Source organism: Sarcophilus harrisii, chromosome 3, assembly GCF_902635505.1.
Source record: "Sarcophilus harrisii chromosome 3, mSarHar1.11, whole genome shotgun sequence".
Classification (NCBI taxonomy): domain Eukaryota; kingdom Metazoa; phylum Chordata; class Mammalia; order Dasyuromorphia; family Dasyuridae; genus Sarcophilus; species Sarcophilus harrisii.
The window spans coordinates 194377056-194393217 of record NC_045428.1 but is presented as its reverse complement, the minus strand read 5'-3'; the positions used below and the strand labels follow the sequence as shown (position 1 = coordinate 194393217).

General features: G+C 35.6%; 1 protein-coding gene across 3 annotated transcripts in view; it reads left to right on the top strand.

Moving 5' to 3' along the window:
• Positions 1-16162, top strand: part of NHS (NHS actin remodeling regulator) — a 449010-nt gene that overhangs the window by 386120 nt on the left and 46728 nt on the right. For all 3 annotated transcript variants that reach the window (XM_031958934.1, XM_031958933.1, XM_031958935.1), the window contains exon 2: positions 6268-6420. In XM_031958934.1, coding sequence (XP_031814794.1) covers positions 6268-6420 — 153 coding nt within the window. The remainder of the gene's footprint in view (positions 1-6267; positions 6421-16162) is intronic.

Sequence of the window (16162 nt, the reverse complement as noted above, 5' to 3'; positions counted from 1 at the left end):
TTATTGGTTCATCCCATCTCTTCCTACCCCCATCCCTTCCTAAATTCAAGAAAATTCTTCAAAATATAAAGGTCCATCTCAATTGGCCCTGAATTCAACTGTTGGTAATCTAAGATGTTGGGGTTCTACCTGTCTAATAAACAACTTCTCCTGAACTTTCTTTCATGACCTCCAGGGCACAGTGATCCCTGACCAGCAGGCTAAGCCTGATTCATTCCCAAACTGTGATTACTGAGCTAACTAGTGAAATAGAAACTTACTTTGCTATCTTGCCTGCTTCCCTTCTATCTTCATCTCCTCCTTCAAATACACTTTCAAATATACACAGACATAAATCCATCCCCAAGGAAGGAGGCTAGATTTTCTAGTTTCTCTCTCCTGGGTTTGAATTTTTCTGATATAAAGATGTTTCTTACAATATAAACATAGCATAACCATAGATAAACCATCCTGTAGTTGAAGATGAAAACACTTAATATTCCTTCATCCAGTCCAATCTAATAGTTCCCAAACTGGCCTTCAAGAAGAGGCCATACAAATATTACTGAGAATCCATATGTAAATACACAAATAAACAAATCTATCTTTTGGGTAGCGACATGATAAAGTGGACAGAGCACTGGGCTTGAAATCAGGAAAACTCATCTTCTTGAATTAAAATCCAACTTCACATACTGACTGTGTGACTCTGGGCAAGTAACTTAACCCTGTTTGCCTCAGTTTTCTGCTCTGTAAAATGAACCACTCAAGTATCCTTGCCAAGAAATTCCCAAATGAGGTCACCAAGAGTTGGACATGACTGAACAGCAGCATATCTTTTATAAACTGAATAAAATAAAATAGGTGGTACAGTAAGTAGATAGGATAGTGGATATGAAGTCAGAAAGTCCCAAGTTCAAAACCTTAGAGTACTTCCTAGTTATGTGGTTGTAGGCAACTTACTTTATCAATTCTACATCTTAATTTCTTCATCTTGAAATGGGGATGATAATAGCACCTACCTCATATGGCTACTATGAGGATGAAATAAATTAATATGTAAAGTTTTTTTTTCAAATCTTAAGGTGTTACATAAATGGTGTTTGTCATCATTATCTTACATGTACAAGTGTATTTGTCAGTCAACAAATACTAATAGAACAAATGCCTTTATGTAAAGGGTGCAGTCTTTGAACATCTGTGATGTTTACAAAACTGATTTTGAACTTGAAAAGGTTAGGAATTATTAATTTAGTCCATGTAATCCTACTTCATCATTTGGATAATAAATTCCATAAGGACCTGGATCGTGTTTAGTCATTTTTGTATCTTTGCAGGGTAACATTTTTTGTCTCAGGACCCCTTCTTTTCATCTCAGAAATTGAGAACTTTTGTTTATGTGGGGTATATCTCTCAATATTTATCGTATTAGCAATTAAAACATTTTAAGAATTTTTATGAAAATAGTTTTGGCCTTCTTGACCCCTTGAAAAGGCCTCAGGGACTCCCAGATGTCTCTGTACTTCCTTTTGAGAACCATCGTTCTATATACCAAGATTGGTGCTTCTCACATGTAGCTACTCAAAAAGCATAGTCATTTGAATGAATTTATTCATTCATTATCCTGAGGCATTTTTTCTAATATAAGCCCCTTTCATAAACTAGCACCAGTTGACTAACTTACCAACTAGAAAATTACACATGAAAAAGGCAAAATTGTTTAGGGTATGCTTCACATTCTTATTGTTTATATGAGCCTAATCCTGATAGGAAACTTTACCACTCAAAAGTAAGTGGAAGGATGTTCCTTCTGCCAGGTGCCAATTATTAGAAAATTGTTGAATTTAAAGTTGAAATGGGCATTAAGGATCAAATCTGAAAATTCTTCAAGTGGTCAGTGCATCTTTGGACTGCAGGTAAATAACACAGTGCCTCAACATGTAGTAGGAACTTAAAAATGATGAACTTAGGTAATATTTGTAATATCCTTTATTGTATATATTAGGTGGGAATCTTAGGCTTTACTTGAGAGTTTGCATCTGAATCTTTAATAAAATAGGAATATATAGTTTTTCCCCCCCAGTGGCAGATCTCAATGCTAATAGATTTGATGGCACTCTCTCAAAAAAAATTTTTGGAACACAGCAAACCCAAAAAAAGTTGAATAATTGACAAAAATTAATTACTGAAGAAGATAAATTGTTATTTGGGAGGGTTTTTTCTTTTTTATATATAAGATGATGGGTTCTTATATATGTCTATAGTCATTCTTTTTTGTCTTCTAGCCATATTCCCAATACTTCAATTTGAGTTCTTTTGTAATATAATGAATAGATGAGATAGTGAACAAATAAAATATTTATTAGGCACTTATATGCAAAATACTGTGCTAATCACTTAGGCATACAAACTGGAAAGAAAGGCAGACCTGTTCTGAAGGAGCTCACATTGTAATAGGGTAGACCACACACATGGAAGGTTTCAGCTGAAACTCATATGGAAAAAAGTCCATGGATGTAACAGCAAAGCAGATAGTAATTCTTTTTTGATGCCATTTCCACTAATAAAACCTTACTACTTTCGGATGTTGAACCATTTAAAATACTAAGGATTTTGGTCACAAGAACTTTTCCTTCTGCATCTTCAATAAATACAACTTTAGCCCTTGCAGGAGCAGTTTCAAGATTGTATCTCCATATTGCTTCCCAGGGTGATGGCTGCAGTCAATGGACTCTAATTATTACTATTCCTAAAGCACTGGGATATCTGATTATTTCCATTGGGATCTGAGTGGACAGATTGTGGTCAAGGTAGTAATTGTGCTGGCACATGTTGTCTCTCTTCTTTCTCTCTCTCTCTCTCTCTCTCTCTCTCTCTCTTTCTCTCTCTCTCTCTCATCTCTCTCTCTCTATACCTGCTTCTCTCAATCTCTCTTGCTGTGTTTTCTCTCTGTCTGTCTGTCTCTCTGTTTCTCTCTCCCTCCCTCTCTCTCCCTCTCTCCATGCTTTAAGTGCCTTGCTGCTTGGTGCCTGAGTTGATTTTGGGATGGCTGAAGGACTGGGCTAGAAGCAGCTCTTTTAGAGTTGCTTCTCTATGTGATGGTTGTGAGGGCTTGGGGGCTGTCACTTCAAAGGCCTTTTGTGCTTATCTGCCTGTTGATGGCAGTGTGTGATTTATGGGGATGAAGAAAATGAGGGTCCTTCTTGATATTGATTTTTCTCTTCAAAGATGGCTTAAGAGGTTGGGCTGAAGACAAGACTGAGGGTGTGGGGGACACTGTCATTACCAGGGCTCAGAGGCTCAAGGAGTAATGTTTCTATCAGGTTCTAAGACAATGATGATTAAGATGGTGGCAACGAGTAATGAACTGAACCACCTACACCCAGCGAAAGAACTCTGGGAGATGACTATGAACCACTACATACCCAATCCCTCTATTTTTGTCCACCTTTATTTTTGATTTCCTTCACAGGCTAATTATATACTATTTCAAAGTCTGATTCTTTTTGTACAGCAAAATAACTGTTTGCACATGTGTACATATATTGTATTTAATTTATACTTTAACATATTTAACATGTATTGGTCAACCTGCTATCTGGGGGAAGGGGTGGGGGGGAAGAAGGGGAAAAGTTGGAACATAAAGTTTGGCAATTGTCACTGTTGTAAAATTACCCATGCATATAACTTGTAAATAAAAAGCTATTAAAAAAAAAAAAGATGGTGGCAGTGGTTTGACTTGCCTGGCACATTAAATCTCTTGCATCTCCTTTGGTATGCAATACTGCGCCAGATAGGATGATTTGCCTGTCATGAGAGTGATAGTTGGTTGGCATAGGTGAAGCAGTGATCATGTGAGTTGACATATAAACAATGGAAGCTCAAATTATGAGAATCTCAGATATAATCTGAAGAGATAGCAAATTATCTAGCCAAATAGATAGCCAAAAAGATATCCAAATTTCCTTAATAGATAGTGCCTTTTATTAGTGACTCCTTCTGGATCTTCAATTCATGAAGGAGGTAGTGCTTAGATTAGAAACATTTTGCCAATGTTTCAAGAAGGAATATGTGAATGTGCCGGACATAATAAGGTACAGGTTAAAAATAAGACTTATTATTTAGCTGAATAGGAATGGAAAAAGGGAGAAACCAGAATCTTAGAAAGTCTTGTGATAAATTTAGTTTTAAGGGTGTAATGTATTACATTATTGGAGAAGATAGTTCTTGTCATTCAAGAAAGCAAAACTCAAAACTTCTCCTTCCTGTTTTTTTTTTTTCTTTTGACCTCTAAATCATCTTGTGATTTTAAGATTGAAAGGATAAAAGATGGATTGGCAAATTGTTTCAGGCAGATGGGGAAGCCTGGAAGAATGCACAGGAATTAAGAGGAAGCAAAATGAGCAAGGGAAGCTAGCTGTGATGTGATGAGGTTCATCAGAGCAAAGAAAGCACAATGTGAAGCCAAGAGGGTATATTGAGACATGTCTAATATTGTCATAAACCAAACCAGATTCTCAGTGCATAAAATTGGCCCTGAGACCCTCAGCCTCTTTAATGACTCAAGCCGTAATTTCCTAAGTGGAATCTTCCTCATTTCTAATAGTCACAGCAACTAACTAAAGAGATTAACTTACCCTCAAGAAGTGATTTATATCCTGGAATTACTTGACTCAAGGTGTGTTAAGAAAAATACCGGCATGATTGGAAATGAGTAAAATAAACTAAAGGGGGACACACTGCTGCGCTAAACAGTGCAAGGCACTTGAGTAATCTTCTGGGTTATACCTGGACTGCCAAATACATATTTATTTATGTGTAGTTCCTATCCACTGCAAAAGGACCTTAGATGAAACAGATTACAAGGAACAATTAAATCCTCAGGAACAATGTTAGAAACAGTCAATTGCCTAGATCATATTACAGCAGATAATGTTATTGTAGAAGGATGTTTTTTATTATTATTGCCCATATACTACTTTTATTGTTCTATAGAGAAAGAGCTATTCCATATGAGAAACCCAGAAATGGGTATGTTGAATTTTGATTTTGAGGTAAGGAGTTGGAATTGGGCAAACTGATATAAAACTTTCAAAGTTAAGTAGGTTATCAGCTTAGAACTGCAGGAACCAGCACTCAGATAGAGAGGGAAGCAGGACAACATAGAGACCAAAATTACATGAAGGCTCAGAATGAATATTGAATATTAATTCAAGAACCTGGAGATCTTAGAACCTGAAAGGATAAGAGCTGTCAGCAAAGAGGGCCTCCTTAGCAAAAGTGACCCTTTAGTTCACCCGTTGTTTTGAAATGTTTTCTTTTTAAAAACAGAAACTAATCCCTGTACATGGCTAGTCTCCAATTTTTGGGGGGAGGAGAGGGGAGCAAAATAAGAGTAAGGTAGAAGAGGTACAGAAAGAATAAATGAGATGAATGAAAGAAATGAAAGCATTTATTAATGCTGATTAAGTTCCAGGTGCTAATATTAAATATAAAAAAAGGAAAAAAACTTTAAAAAAAAGTATTAACAGTCTGTGTCCTCAAGGAATTTATATTGTAATGGGAGATAAAATGAATAGGGGAGTGATAGCCATAGTGGGCTACTGGGGTTTATAATGTTACTGGGAGCCCTGGAAAAATAGATTTCTTTCTAATAGCTGGGCTCTTGTTTGCCTTTCATTCTGGAAGAGGACTATGATTTCATAAAGGTGACACCATGACATGCAAATGAATTAGATTTAAGTGAAGGAAGGCTATGCAAAGTCATCAGCCTCACTTTATTTTCTGGAGCTATATGGGTTCAGTGGCAAGATACAGATCAGAATGACTGGAGAAGGCCCTGGATGCAATGGTAATATTGATTTGATTATGCTTCTTGGAGGAAAGGAGTGATTTGAGATCAGGAGGTAGGCCAAGAAGGCAGGTGCTAAGTTTGATGAGAAGTAACTGTTTAAAGCTTGAATTGAGTCTGCATAGATGTATGGGGTTGTGTGAGATGCTTATCAATCACAAAGTGGGGGAGGGGAGGGAAGGAGCCCCAGAAATTCAAGATAGGAAAGGTTTAATTCAGGCTATAGTATATGATGACATGAGAATCAAAATCCAAAGAATCCAATCATTTAACAAAGTAAAAACTAACCTTTTAGTAAAGAAATTCTCATTCTAATAAGATCAAATTCTCCTACTTCCAGGAAATAACATCTAGTTTTTACCATGAGTTTATGTGGGGGAATAGGGATCAACTCAAAGCAACTAGTATAAAATGCCTTTTTCTTTTTCCTGTAACAGCTGTCTCAAACCTGGACGTGGAGAGTAAATTGAGTATCTACTACAGAGCCCCTTGGTACCAGCAAAGAAATATTTTCCTTCCTGCAACAAGGCCCCCCTGTGTGGAGGAGCTGCACCGTCAAGCTAGGCAAAGTCTGCAAGCTCTGCGAAAAGGTAAGGGAGACCAAATGATTAAGGAAATGGAAAAAGGGTAGAGCAATGATTGGGTCATTTTGGGCTACTGTGATATCTGGTGAGGACATAATAAGCATATATAGTCAATGATTGAGTGAGGGTGTAAATGAATGAATGAAAAAACTCTTATAAAGCACTTATTACATGCCAAGAACTGTGCTAAGTGCTATGGATTCAAATATACAAGAAAAGATGGTTCCTATCCCCAAAGAACTTACTTAACATTCTAATAAAGGGAGACACTATATATGGGAAACCAGGGAAAGGTGTTTTAGTTTGGAAAGTCACTAAAGATGGTTATTGAAGCCACAAGCAAGAATGGACTGACCTAAATCTATTGCAAAAGCAATAATGGTTTCTTAACATCTTTTTTCTTTGCAATTGAGAACAGATGTTCCAATAAATAATGATGAGATTCAGTACCCCTAAAGGGTAACTGTTGCAGAGGTATTCTCCTTACAACTAGTTTCAAAGTGAATGCACTCATTTAACAGAAATTTATTGAACCACAACCATGTGCAAAAAAATAGATTCCAAACCTCAAAGAAATTAGAATTTTTTTGATTTGTTGACATACAAATAACTTAAAACAAGGCAAAACAAAACTATTTGTTGATTTGTTGATACACAAATAACTTAAAACAAGGCAAGCAGGAAACAGCCTGAGATAATAAAAAGAACCTCCATTTGACAAGGAGTCAGAAGATCTGGATTCTAGATCTGGTTCTGTTGCATTGTCTAGTGGGTTAAAATAGACACATGAAATGAATCATGAATCATGAATTTTTTAGAGATTCAGATTCAAATCTTGGCTATGTTACTTGTATGACCTTGGACAAATTATTTCTTTTCTTGGCTAAAGTTTCATCTGTAAAATGATGGGGTTTCATTATATAATCCCTGAAGTTCCTTCTAGATTTAAATTTATGATACTAGTAATCATATTACTTTTTTCAAGTCAATTAAGCTTCTCTAAACTCGTTTCCCCTTGTGGTAAATGAAGATAATTATGTCTGTCCTTCCTTCCTTAGATAATTATGAGGATCAAGTAAAATATCAGATTTCAAAATATTTCAAAACTTTGGAGCACTATAAAAATGGAAGTTTTTATAACTCATCATCATAATAAGAGTGTCAATGCTAATGTTAAAGATGATGGTGGTAGTGGAGGTTGGTGGTAGTAATAAAGTACTACATAGAAGGCTGAGTTGGGCTTTGGCCAAGGTGGATTACTAATTGATGAAACCAATAATTCTGAAATATTCTGTAGTATAAACCTAGCCAAATCAAGCCTTTTAGCTGAAATTATTTTTGTCCTTGTTACTTTTAACCAATCATAATTGATTGTACTTTTTTAGGATTCAGTCACAACTCAACTATTAGCCAGAGAATAGAGCTCACCATTGTTTTTTCCCTAATGGTAACATTAGAAATTAAGGAAAGAAAATGACCATAGGGTCCTCAAGAAGTAATCCTAAAGGGAAGAATAGAAATGGTAATATCCTGTACTTGCTAAGGAAAGATAATGGGCCAATGAAAAATCACATAGTAGTAACCTGCTTCAAGACATCTAGGTAGCAAATATTGGGTGCAGTGGAGCTTACTAGAACTGCAGAGAGCTATTACAAAAAAATATAGGCACTATAAACATCGTAGAATTCTTCGACGTGCAGAATTACACAAGATATTGTAAATTCATAAGATAATGTAATTCTGCCATCTTGTGGCTAATAGTAGTGCCTACAAATGGCCACAGTGCAAAGAAAAGTGAATGAGGACTCTTCCTGGCCCTGCTTAGTTGCGTGCTTTTTAAAAACCACCACACCCAGTTAGGTATTTGAATAATCATCTCTTCCTTTCATTTTTATGGTCCCCCAGAAACCATTCTCCCTAATTACTTTGCTTTGTGTGTGTGTGTATGTGTGTGTTGCTTTTTGGGGGATGGGGTGAAGAATTCCATTGTTAAGAAAAGAAAGGGATTCTATCTGGTTCCAGGAATCACCTCTAGGGAAAGATAACTTTAAACATCTATATGATTTCAGAATGGAGATAGGTCCTACTTGTTGGCTGATACTGGAATTCCTTTAATTGGGGAATAAAAAGAGCTCATTTATATAACAATTTAAGATTTACAAAGAACTTTCCCATATAACAGTCCTGTGAGGCTGGCAGAAGCTAAAGGCTTTGTCTCTTATCAATAAGGTTCACAGAAGTGGTCTAATAAGGAGGGATAGGAGGTTGATTTAAAATTAATTTTCATTATGATATAAGGGATTGATACCAGATTCCAGATTATGATAGAGAGGAATAAACAATGAGGGCACCAGGTTGCAGGGGAGGAGATGATGAAAGAAGAATATTGTAGAACCAACTTAAGAAGTTTACCAGAGCAAAATGGACAGATTTTTGAACTGTTCTAACCTCTTGTCAGTTATCTGACCTTGAACATGGGATCATTTCATTTCTCTGCACTTTAGTTTCCTCACTTGTAAAATGAAAGGTTTTGACTAGATTATCTAAAAGTTTCTTCCATGTATTTATTTTATGATTCTGTTCTCAACTTTTGCTCAGGCCCATCCCTGTACTTCATAGAGTAATAATAACAGGGCTTCTTTGATCCAAGTAAATATGGGTTGCCCCTAAGGCTCTAGCCTGGGCCTCTTTTTCCTCCTTGTACATGTTCTCTTCATCTGGCAATATCATCCATTCCTATGACTTTAATTATTGGGCACCTTTCTTCCCTTACTATCTCTATGTTCTTAAAGTCTTTTGTCTTTCTCTAACTCTTTCTGTCTTTCTTTTTCTTCATTTCTGGTTCCATCTGTCTCTCTCTCCCTTTCTCTCACTATGTGTAAAAGAATATATGTGTGTACACACATATATATCACACATACAAATATACATTCAATTATCTATCTATCTATTTATACTGTCCCAATATCTGCCTAGAGCTTTCTCAGTTGATTAATAAATATTGTTGTTGTTTGTCCTTCATTCTTAAAAACAACCATGACATCCAGCCAGTAATGCCATGCCATGCAAAAGAGCAAAAGAATTTTATTTAAGTGAGGATGGGCTATGCAAAATCACCTTGTCTCACTTTCTCCTCTAGAGCCATCTGGGTCCAGTGGCAAGATATAGATCAGGGTGACTGGAGATGGCCCCAAATGCATTAGAAGACTGTGGCCTTTTTAAGCTAAGGTGTTTAACAGGTCTTAGTTCTTAAAAGGCAATTCCCAAGCAGTGATTAAGACTAGGTAAGAAATGTGGCAGAGAATGGCCTCTTTTACTTAATCAAAAAAGAAAAGTTGACAAGTATTTATTAAGTATACATGAAATGTCAGATATTGTACTAGGTAATGAAGTAAAAAGAACAAAATAATCCCTACTTCATGGAGTTTATATTTCTAATATGGGAGATAATGATACAAAATATAAAGTTAATATACACACACACATATACATAAAATAATTATAGGGGAGTTTGGGAGGGAGAGAAGGCACTGAAGGGGGGAAATGAGGAAGGGGGAAGATTGGAAAAGCCTTCCTGCAAAAGAAGATGCCTGGGCTGCATCTTTAAGGAAAGAAAGGGACTCAGTGAAGCAGAACCAAAGAAGGAGTGCATTTTGTGAATGGGGAGGCAACCAGTGCCAAGGTTAGAGATGGGAGGTAGAGTGCTGTATGTGAGGAACTGACAGAAGACCAGTTTTGTTAGGTCACAGTGTCTGGAGAGCAATATCAGTGAAGTTGGAAAAATAATTCCTACCCACTACATCTTTCATATTCCTTTTTCTTCATTCACACAGGTACAATTCTAAGAAAAGGTCTCATTACCTTTATTCTGGGCTCTTCTACAAGCTTTCTAATTGGTCTCCCTGACTCAAGCCTTTTCCTATTCCAAGCCATTCTCTTACACAACTGACAGAATTGTTTTCCTTAAGGGTACATCTGACCATGTCACTTTCCTACTTGTTAAATTCCAGTAGTTCCTTATTTTCTCCAGCATAAAATTCCTGCTTGTTTTTTAAAACCCATAAAAATTTCACCCCACATTATCTTTCTAGTCTCATTATACATTCTCAAACTTAACTGTCCAGCCAAACTGCTCTTCTCTCTATTCTTCCCACATAAATACTTCATTTCCTATGGTAGTGCTTTTACAGTGATTCCATTCCTGGAATTCACTTCTTCTTTATCTCCAAGTCACAGAATCCCTCTCTTCCTTCAAAACACAGTTTAAGCATAACTGACAAAAAGCTTTTCTTAGTTTCATTCCTTTATACTTAACTGCCTTGTATTTATTCTATATAAACTTAGATGTTCGTGTTCTCTTGCTCAATTGAATGTAAATTCCTTCAGATTAGGGATTGTTTTGTTTCTTTTCATTGAGGTCCTTGTGATTAATATGGTTCCTAGAAGATAGAAAATGTTCAGCAATTAATAGTCTTAGAAATTTTCTTGATAGGCCCTGAGGTTTTAAGTAACCAAGGTCTTATAGCCAGCATATCAGAGGCACTTCAACCCAGTTCTTTTTGACTGGGTCATTTTTCTATATGTAACACTATTTTCTCTCTTCTTTTAAGGAAATACATTCCATTTTCAGGCATCTCTAATTGATTTCTAATTTACTGTGTGATCCACACAGTAAAATGGGGATAATAAGAGGATCCACCTCCATGGATTGTTGTGAGGATCAAATGAGATAATTTTAGCAATTTGCAAATATCTATGTAAATGCTATGTAAATGCTAGATAGTATTGTTGTTGAGAAGCTCAAACAAAATAATGGAGGTAAAACCTTATATCAATTATGATTACAATTCTTTTCCTTGTTCCTCAAATGGCATCATTTTTGAGATCTCCCATTTTGGTTCCTTCTCTTGAAAACTCTGATTTCCCAAAATATCATGTCTAGAATTAAGCACAATATATTTGTTTTGAATACCATGTGATGATCAGCTAAGATATCCAAGAAGATATGCCTCTTTTAAATTCTTTCTATTTCTGAGTCATGATAGTTACAAATATAATAGTTATATGTGTCTCATATATTTGGAACATATTCCATATGGGCCTGTGAATGAATGACTATACCAAAGAGATGTCAGTAATTAAGAACAATGGGCTGAATTTAATCAGATAAAATTTAATCTTGGGATCAAAAATTTTACTTCTTGAGGAAGGAGGGGATAATGGTCAAGGCAATTATTCCTGTGAAAAAGATTCAGGAGTTTTAGTAAACTACTATCTCAATATGAGTCAAAAATATGACAGGGAAATTTAAAAAAGTGAAACATAATCTTAGACTGCATTCTTTAGAAAATGGAAGGTGATTGTACTGATCAGACTACATCTGGAATATTGTGCTCAGTTTGGAGTGCCATATTTCAGGAAGGATTATAAACTGGAGAATGTCCAGAAGAGGATGAACAGATGTAAAGGGCCTTGAGAGCATGCCATAAAAGTTCATTGAAATGATGATACTTATCCTAGGGAAGAGAAGACTTAGGCATGTTAGCCATCCTCCACTATTTGAAGGACTGACATATGAAAAAAAGATTAGACTTGATCTGATTGGCCCCAGAGTACAAAACTTGATGCACTGGGTGGAAATTTGCAAAGATGAAAACTTAGGCTTGACATAGAAAAAAATTCCTAATAACTAGAACCATGCAAAAGTGAAAAGGGTTGATATGAGAAGATCATCCTTATCATCATCATCATCATAACAATCACAACATTTAAATTTACAATTTATAAATGACATTTTAATTTATCCTCACAACAATTCTGGGAGATAGGTGCTCTATTATCATTATTTTATAGTTGAGAAAAGCAAGGCATATAAGGATTGTGACTTACTTAGGATCAAACATTTAATAAGGACCTAAATCCAAATTTGAACTCAGATCTTCCTAACCCCAGGTCACTGTGACACTTAGCAGACTAAAATTAGTTTCATCACTTTTTGGAAATAACTCCTATATAAGAATGATTTGGACTAAATGTTCTTTAAGATTCTGAGATATTGAAATTATGTGACCAATCTTTCCCATTAGGGGAGTCACTTAATCTACCTTGCTTTCCCAAACTAGCTATAATAGCAATACACTTTAAAAGAATATTATTCATTCCAACACATTTGGAAATATATGAAAATAAAAAATCCACTAGTTGTACTATTACTAAGAGAAAATGTTGTCTAATTCTCAAGAAGTCAAGAAATGCTGTTTGAGGCAGCATGGGAGATGGCAGAGTAGATAGAACACTGGGACAGGAATCATAAAGACCTGAGTTTAAATCTAGCCTCAGATATTTACTAATTGTGTGATCCTGAGCAAGTCAATTAATCTCTATATTCCTCAGTTTCTTCAGCTATAAAAGACAGATAATAGCGCACATACACACACACACACAAAGGATTATTATAGAGATCAAATGAGATAATATTTGTAAAGTATTTAGCATAGTTCCTGGCACCAAATAGGTACTTTTAAACTTTTTTTTAAAAATAGGTACTTATAAATGCTTGTTTCCTTCCTTTGTGTTTATATCATTCTCTCTTGGAGCCTCAGTTTCCTAAGCTGTAAAATTAAGAGTATGGATAATATGATCTCTATTGTCCCTTTCAGCTCCAAATTTCTTTGGTTTTATGATGGTAAAATAGGTCATCTTTATGGACCTAACAGATAATAGAACTAGCTCCCAATAACTGTTAACTATACTCATTTTGAGTCAACATCAATGGTACAGTTAGATTTCATTGTTCCAAAGTGATTCTCCACATTTTAATGGTATAACAGCACCTACACATATACATTTAGCCTTTATTTATCGGTTTCCAATTACTGCTCCATTCTCTCAAAAATCTCTTCCCTCCTCCCCAAACTATTCCTTGCTAAAATTGCTAGCAAAAAGCTTCATTTGACTCTTTTGAATGTTTCATCTTCCCTTTTCCCCCAACACTTTGGTGGTGATGCTGAGTAACAACAGCGTCCAAGAAACAAGAACCCAGAAATGGAGGGAAGAAAATTAGGAAGCAGAGATTAGATAGTTGATTCCTTGCTAACAGAGACTAAACTAATTCAAATATAGTTTTACATAAATAGAAAAACCTAGAATTGAAATTTGATTTATCTAGCTACCCAAGATAGGATAGGATATTGATAATACCCCATATTAATATAATGTTTTAAAGTTTGGTATTTGAACTTGACAATAATTCTCCAAGTTAGTGCTGTCATTCCCATTTTACATTCATAAGCATTTCAAAAATATCTCAATAAACTAGTAAAACTCAAACTGGGGAGGGGTAGGGGAAGGTGAAGCAAGAAGGATGGAAGGAATTGAAAGGGAAAGAAAGACTAGTTCCTCTTGCATGACCAGGCCAAAATTTCATTTTGTATGGCTATCCTAGCTCATTTGGTTAAGGGGAGATTTTGAAACTAGCACTGGGCTAGGGCTCTCTTGCTAGAACTCATCCAAATGGTGAATTTCATGGCTCCAGGCATGCAGAGCCTAATGAGACGTACTAATGGCCTCTGTTTGTGAGTGATGCCTAGGTACAATGCAAATTCTTGCCATAAATTGATCTGAGAATCACCACCCATTTGAGACTTTATTGAAACTGACAGATGGCTGTGGATCCAGAAGAGTATCATGATTTTCTTTAGTATTTTAATACTAACAGAATACTTTCCTTACTGCTTCCTTCCCTCCCTATCTCCCCAATTTCTGCCTACCCACAAGAATTTGGAAGCTCCTTGGGGGAATGCAATGATTGTTTTTTTTTTTTTCCTGTATCTCCTCAGAGCTAACCTAGTACATATAGTGACTGCTAAATGAAGACAAAAATATAGACTTATAGTTTCTTTGCTATAAAGAGCTTCTGACCAAGAAAATTTCTCATACCAAGACAAGTTAGTATCTCCTTTGAAACAGTTTAGAAAAGGGTCACTTATGGGCAGTGTATGATGGGAACCCAGGTATTCCTGGCTATACATTCAACTCTTTATCTATTATACCACACTGACTCTGTCTTAATAAATGGCTTCTTAAATTGAATTGTTTCACTCTATTGAGGAAGACATTTTATCTTCATTTTATAGATAGAGAATGTGAGGCACAGAGACTTTAATCACTTAACAACATATACAACTGGAAACAGCAAATATGCTATTTGCACCTATGTATCCTAACTCCAAATCCAGGTCATTTTTTACTACAGCGTAGAAAATCTTACTTTTATCATGATTAATATGCATTTACTAAGTTCCCACAACACCATTTAGTGTTCGAAACATTGGTGTTAATAGTTTAGTTGAATTGTCCCTAGTCAAATGAGATATATTGTATTTACTCAAAATATAGTCAATGTATACTTTTCCTCTTGATATTTTCACTCTAAAATGGAGAAAGAAAAGGAAATCATCTAGGCATTTTGGACTGGTCTGTTGACCACTCTTAGTATCCTTCATTAGGGTTCATATTACCATCTATTAAAGAATAATTGCTCATCTAGGATTATAAAGTAATCAGTGACAAAGTTCATTGAAATCATTCCTTTAGCCATTCTGTATTCTGTATTTTTTTAAAGACTCTGAATTAGAAATTAGCAAATCATAGAAAATATTATTTATATCAAAGATTTCCTTTTCTATCAAGTTTCTCAATTAAATATTGATCTAAGAAAATAAATAAGAGTAAATAAGTTTCTTGGTCCCCAGCTATTATCTTTGCATAAAGTTACAAGTAAATTGTAGATTCTGTGATTCCAAGCGAATAAGGAGAATGGAAAGAATGAAAAATGGAGTTGAAAAACAGGAAAATTATTTCTTCCCTCTCATCTTAAAGAATGATGCTTTTTAGCCTTCTATTAAGGTCAAAGTTGATTGCATTTTATTCAAAAATAATTTAAAAGCTGCTCATTTCATTAAAAGGAAAAAGATGGTGGGAAAGGGGTGAGAAACTGAATAAAGACTTTTTATCTCAAAATATGTATATGATATAAGTAGGTGTTAAGATGGAATATGTTTTGGCTTTCTTCAGTCTCTTGCCTCTTTTGGGTCTGTCATCTCAAGTCACAGCTCTGAACCCTCAATCCCATGAACTTTATTCTATTCCAGCTAAGAAACACGGAAAAAACAGATTGTTTGATGAATTAGAATGAAAGATAAATAGGCCACCAATTAAACCTTAACCCAATTCCTCTGTCACTTTAAGGATGCTTCTTGGGAGCACTAGACTTGGTTCCCAGCACAGAAGAAGGGAAATACATTAGTGATTCATAGAAAGCTGCTAGAGAAACTCTCTGTGTTCTTGGTAATACAGGGCTCCAGATGATCATAAAAACTATAATTGTTCCTCAGGGCTGAGTTCCCATAGTTGGTCCCCATGGCTAGCTCTGTGGAACCATCATTTCATGGCCATATTGCCTCTACCAAATCCTTCTCTCTTGCTTGTTCCTCTTAGCTCCCTCTGTCTTGACCTTTACAAGACTTCTCCCCAACTTTTTCAAAATATCCTATGTGCAGAGTCTTTTCATGGTTGGAATTCATACTCAGCTTTTCAGGACACGGATTTCTAGAAAGCAAATGAATCAGGAATAAATGGAATATATGGACAAAGCTAAGATGGTGGAGAGAAGCCAGAAAGTTGCCTGAGCTTTCCCCAATTTTCCTTAGAAACAATGTTAAATCAGGTCTTTAAGCCAGTGATTCTC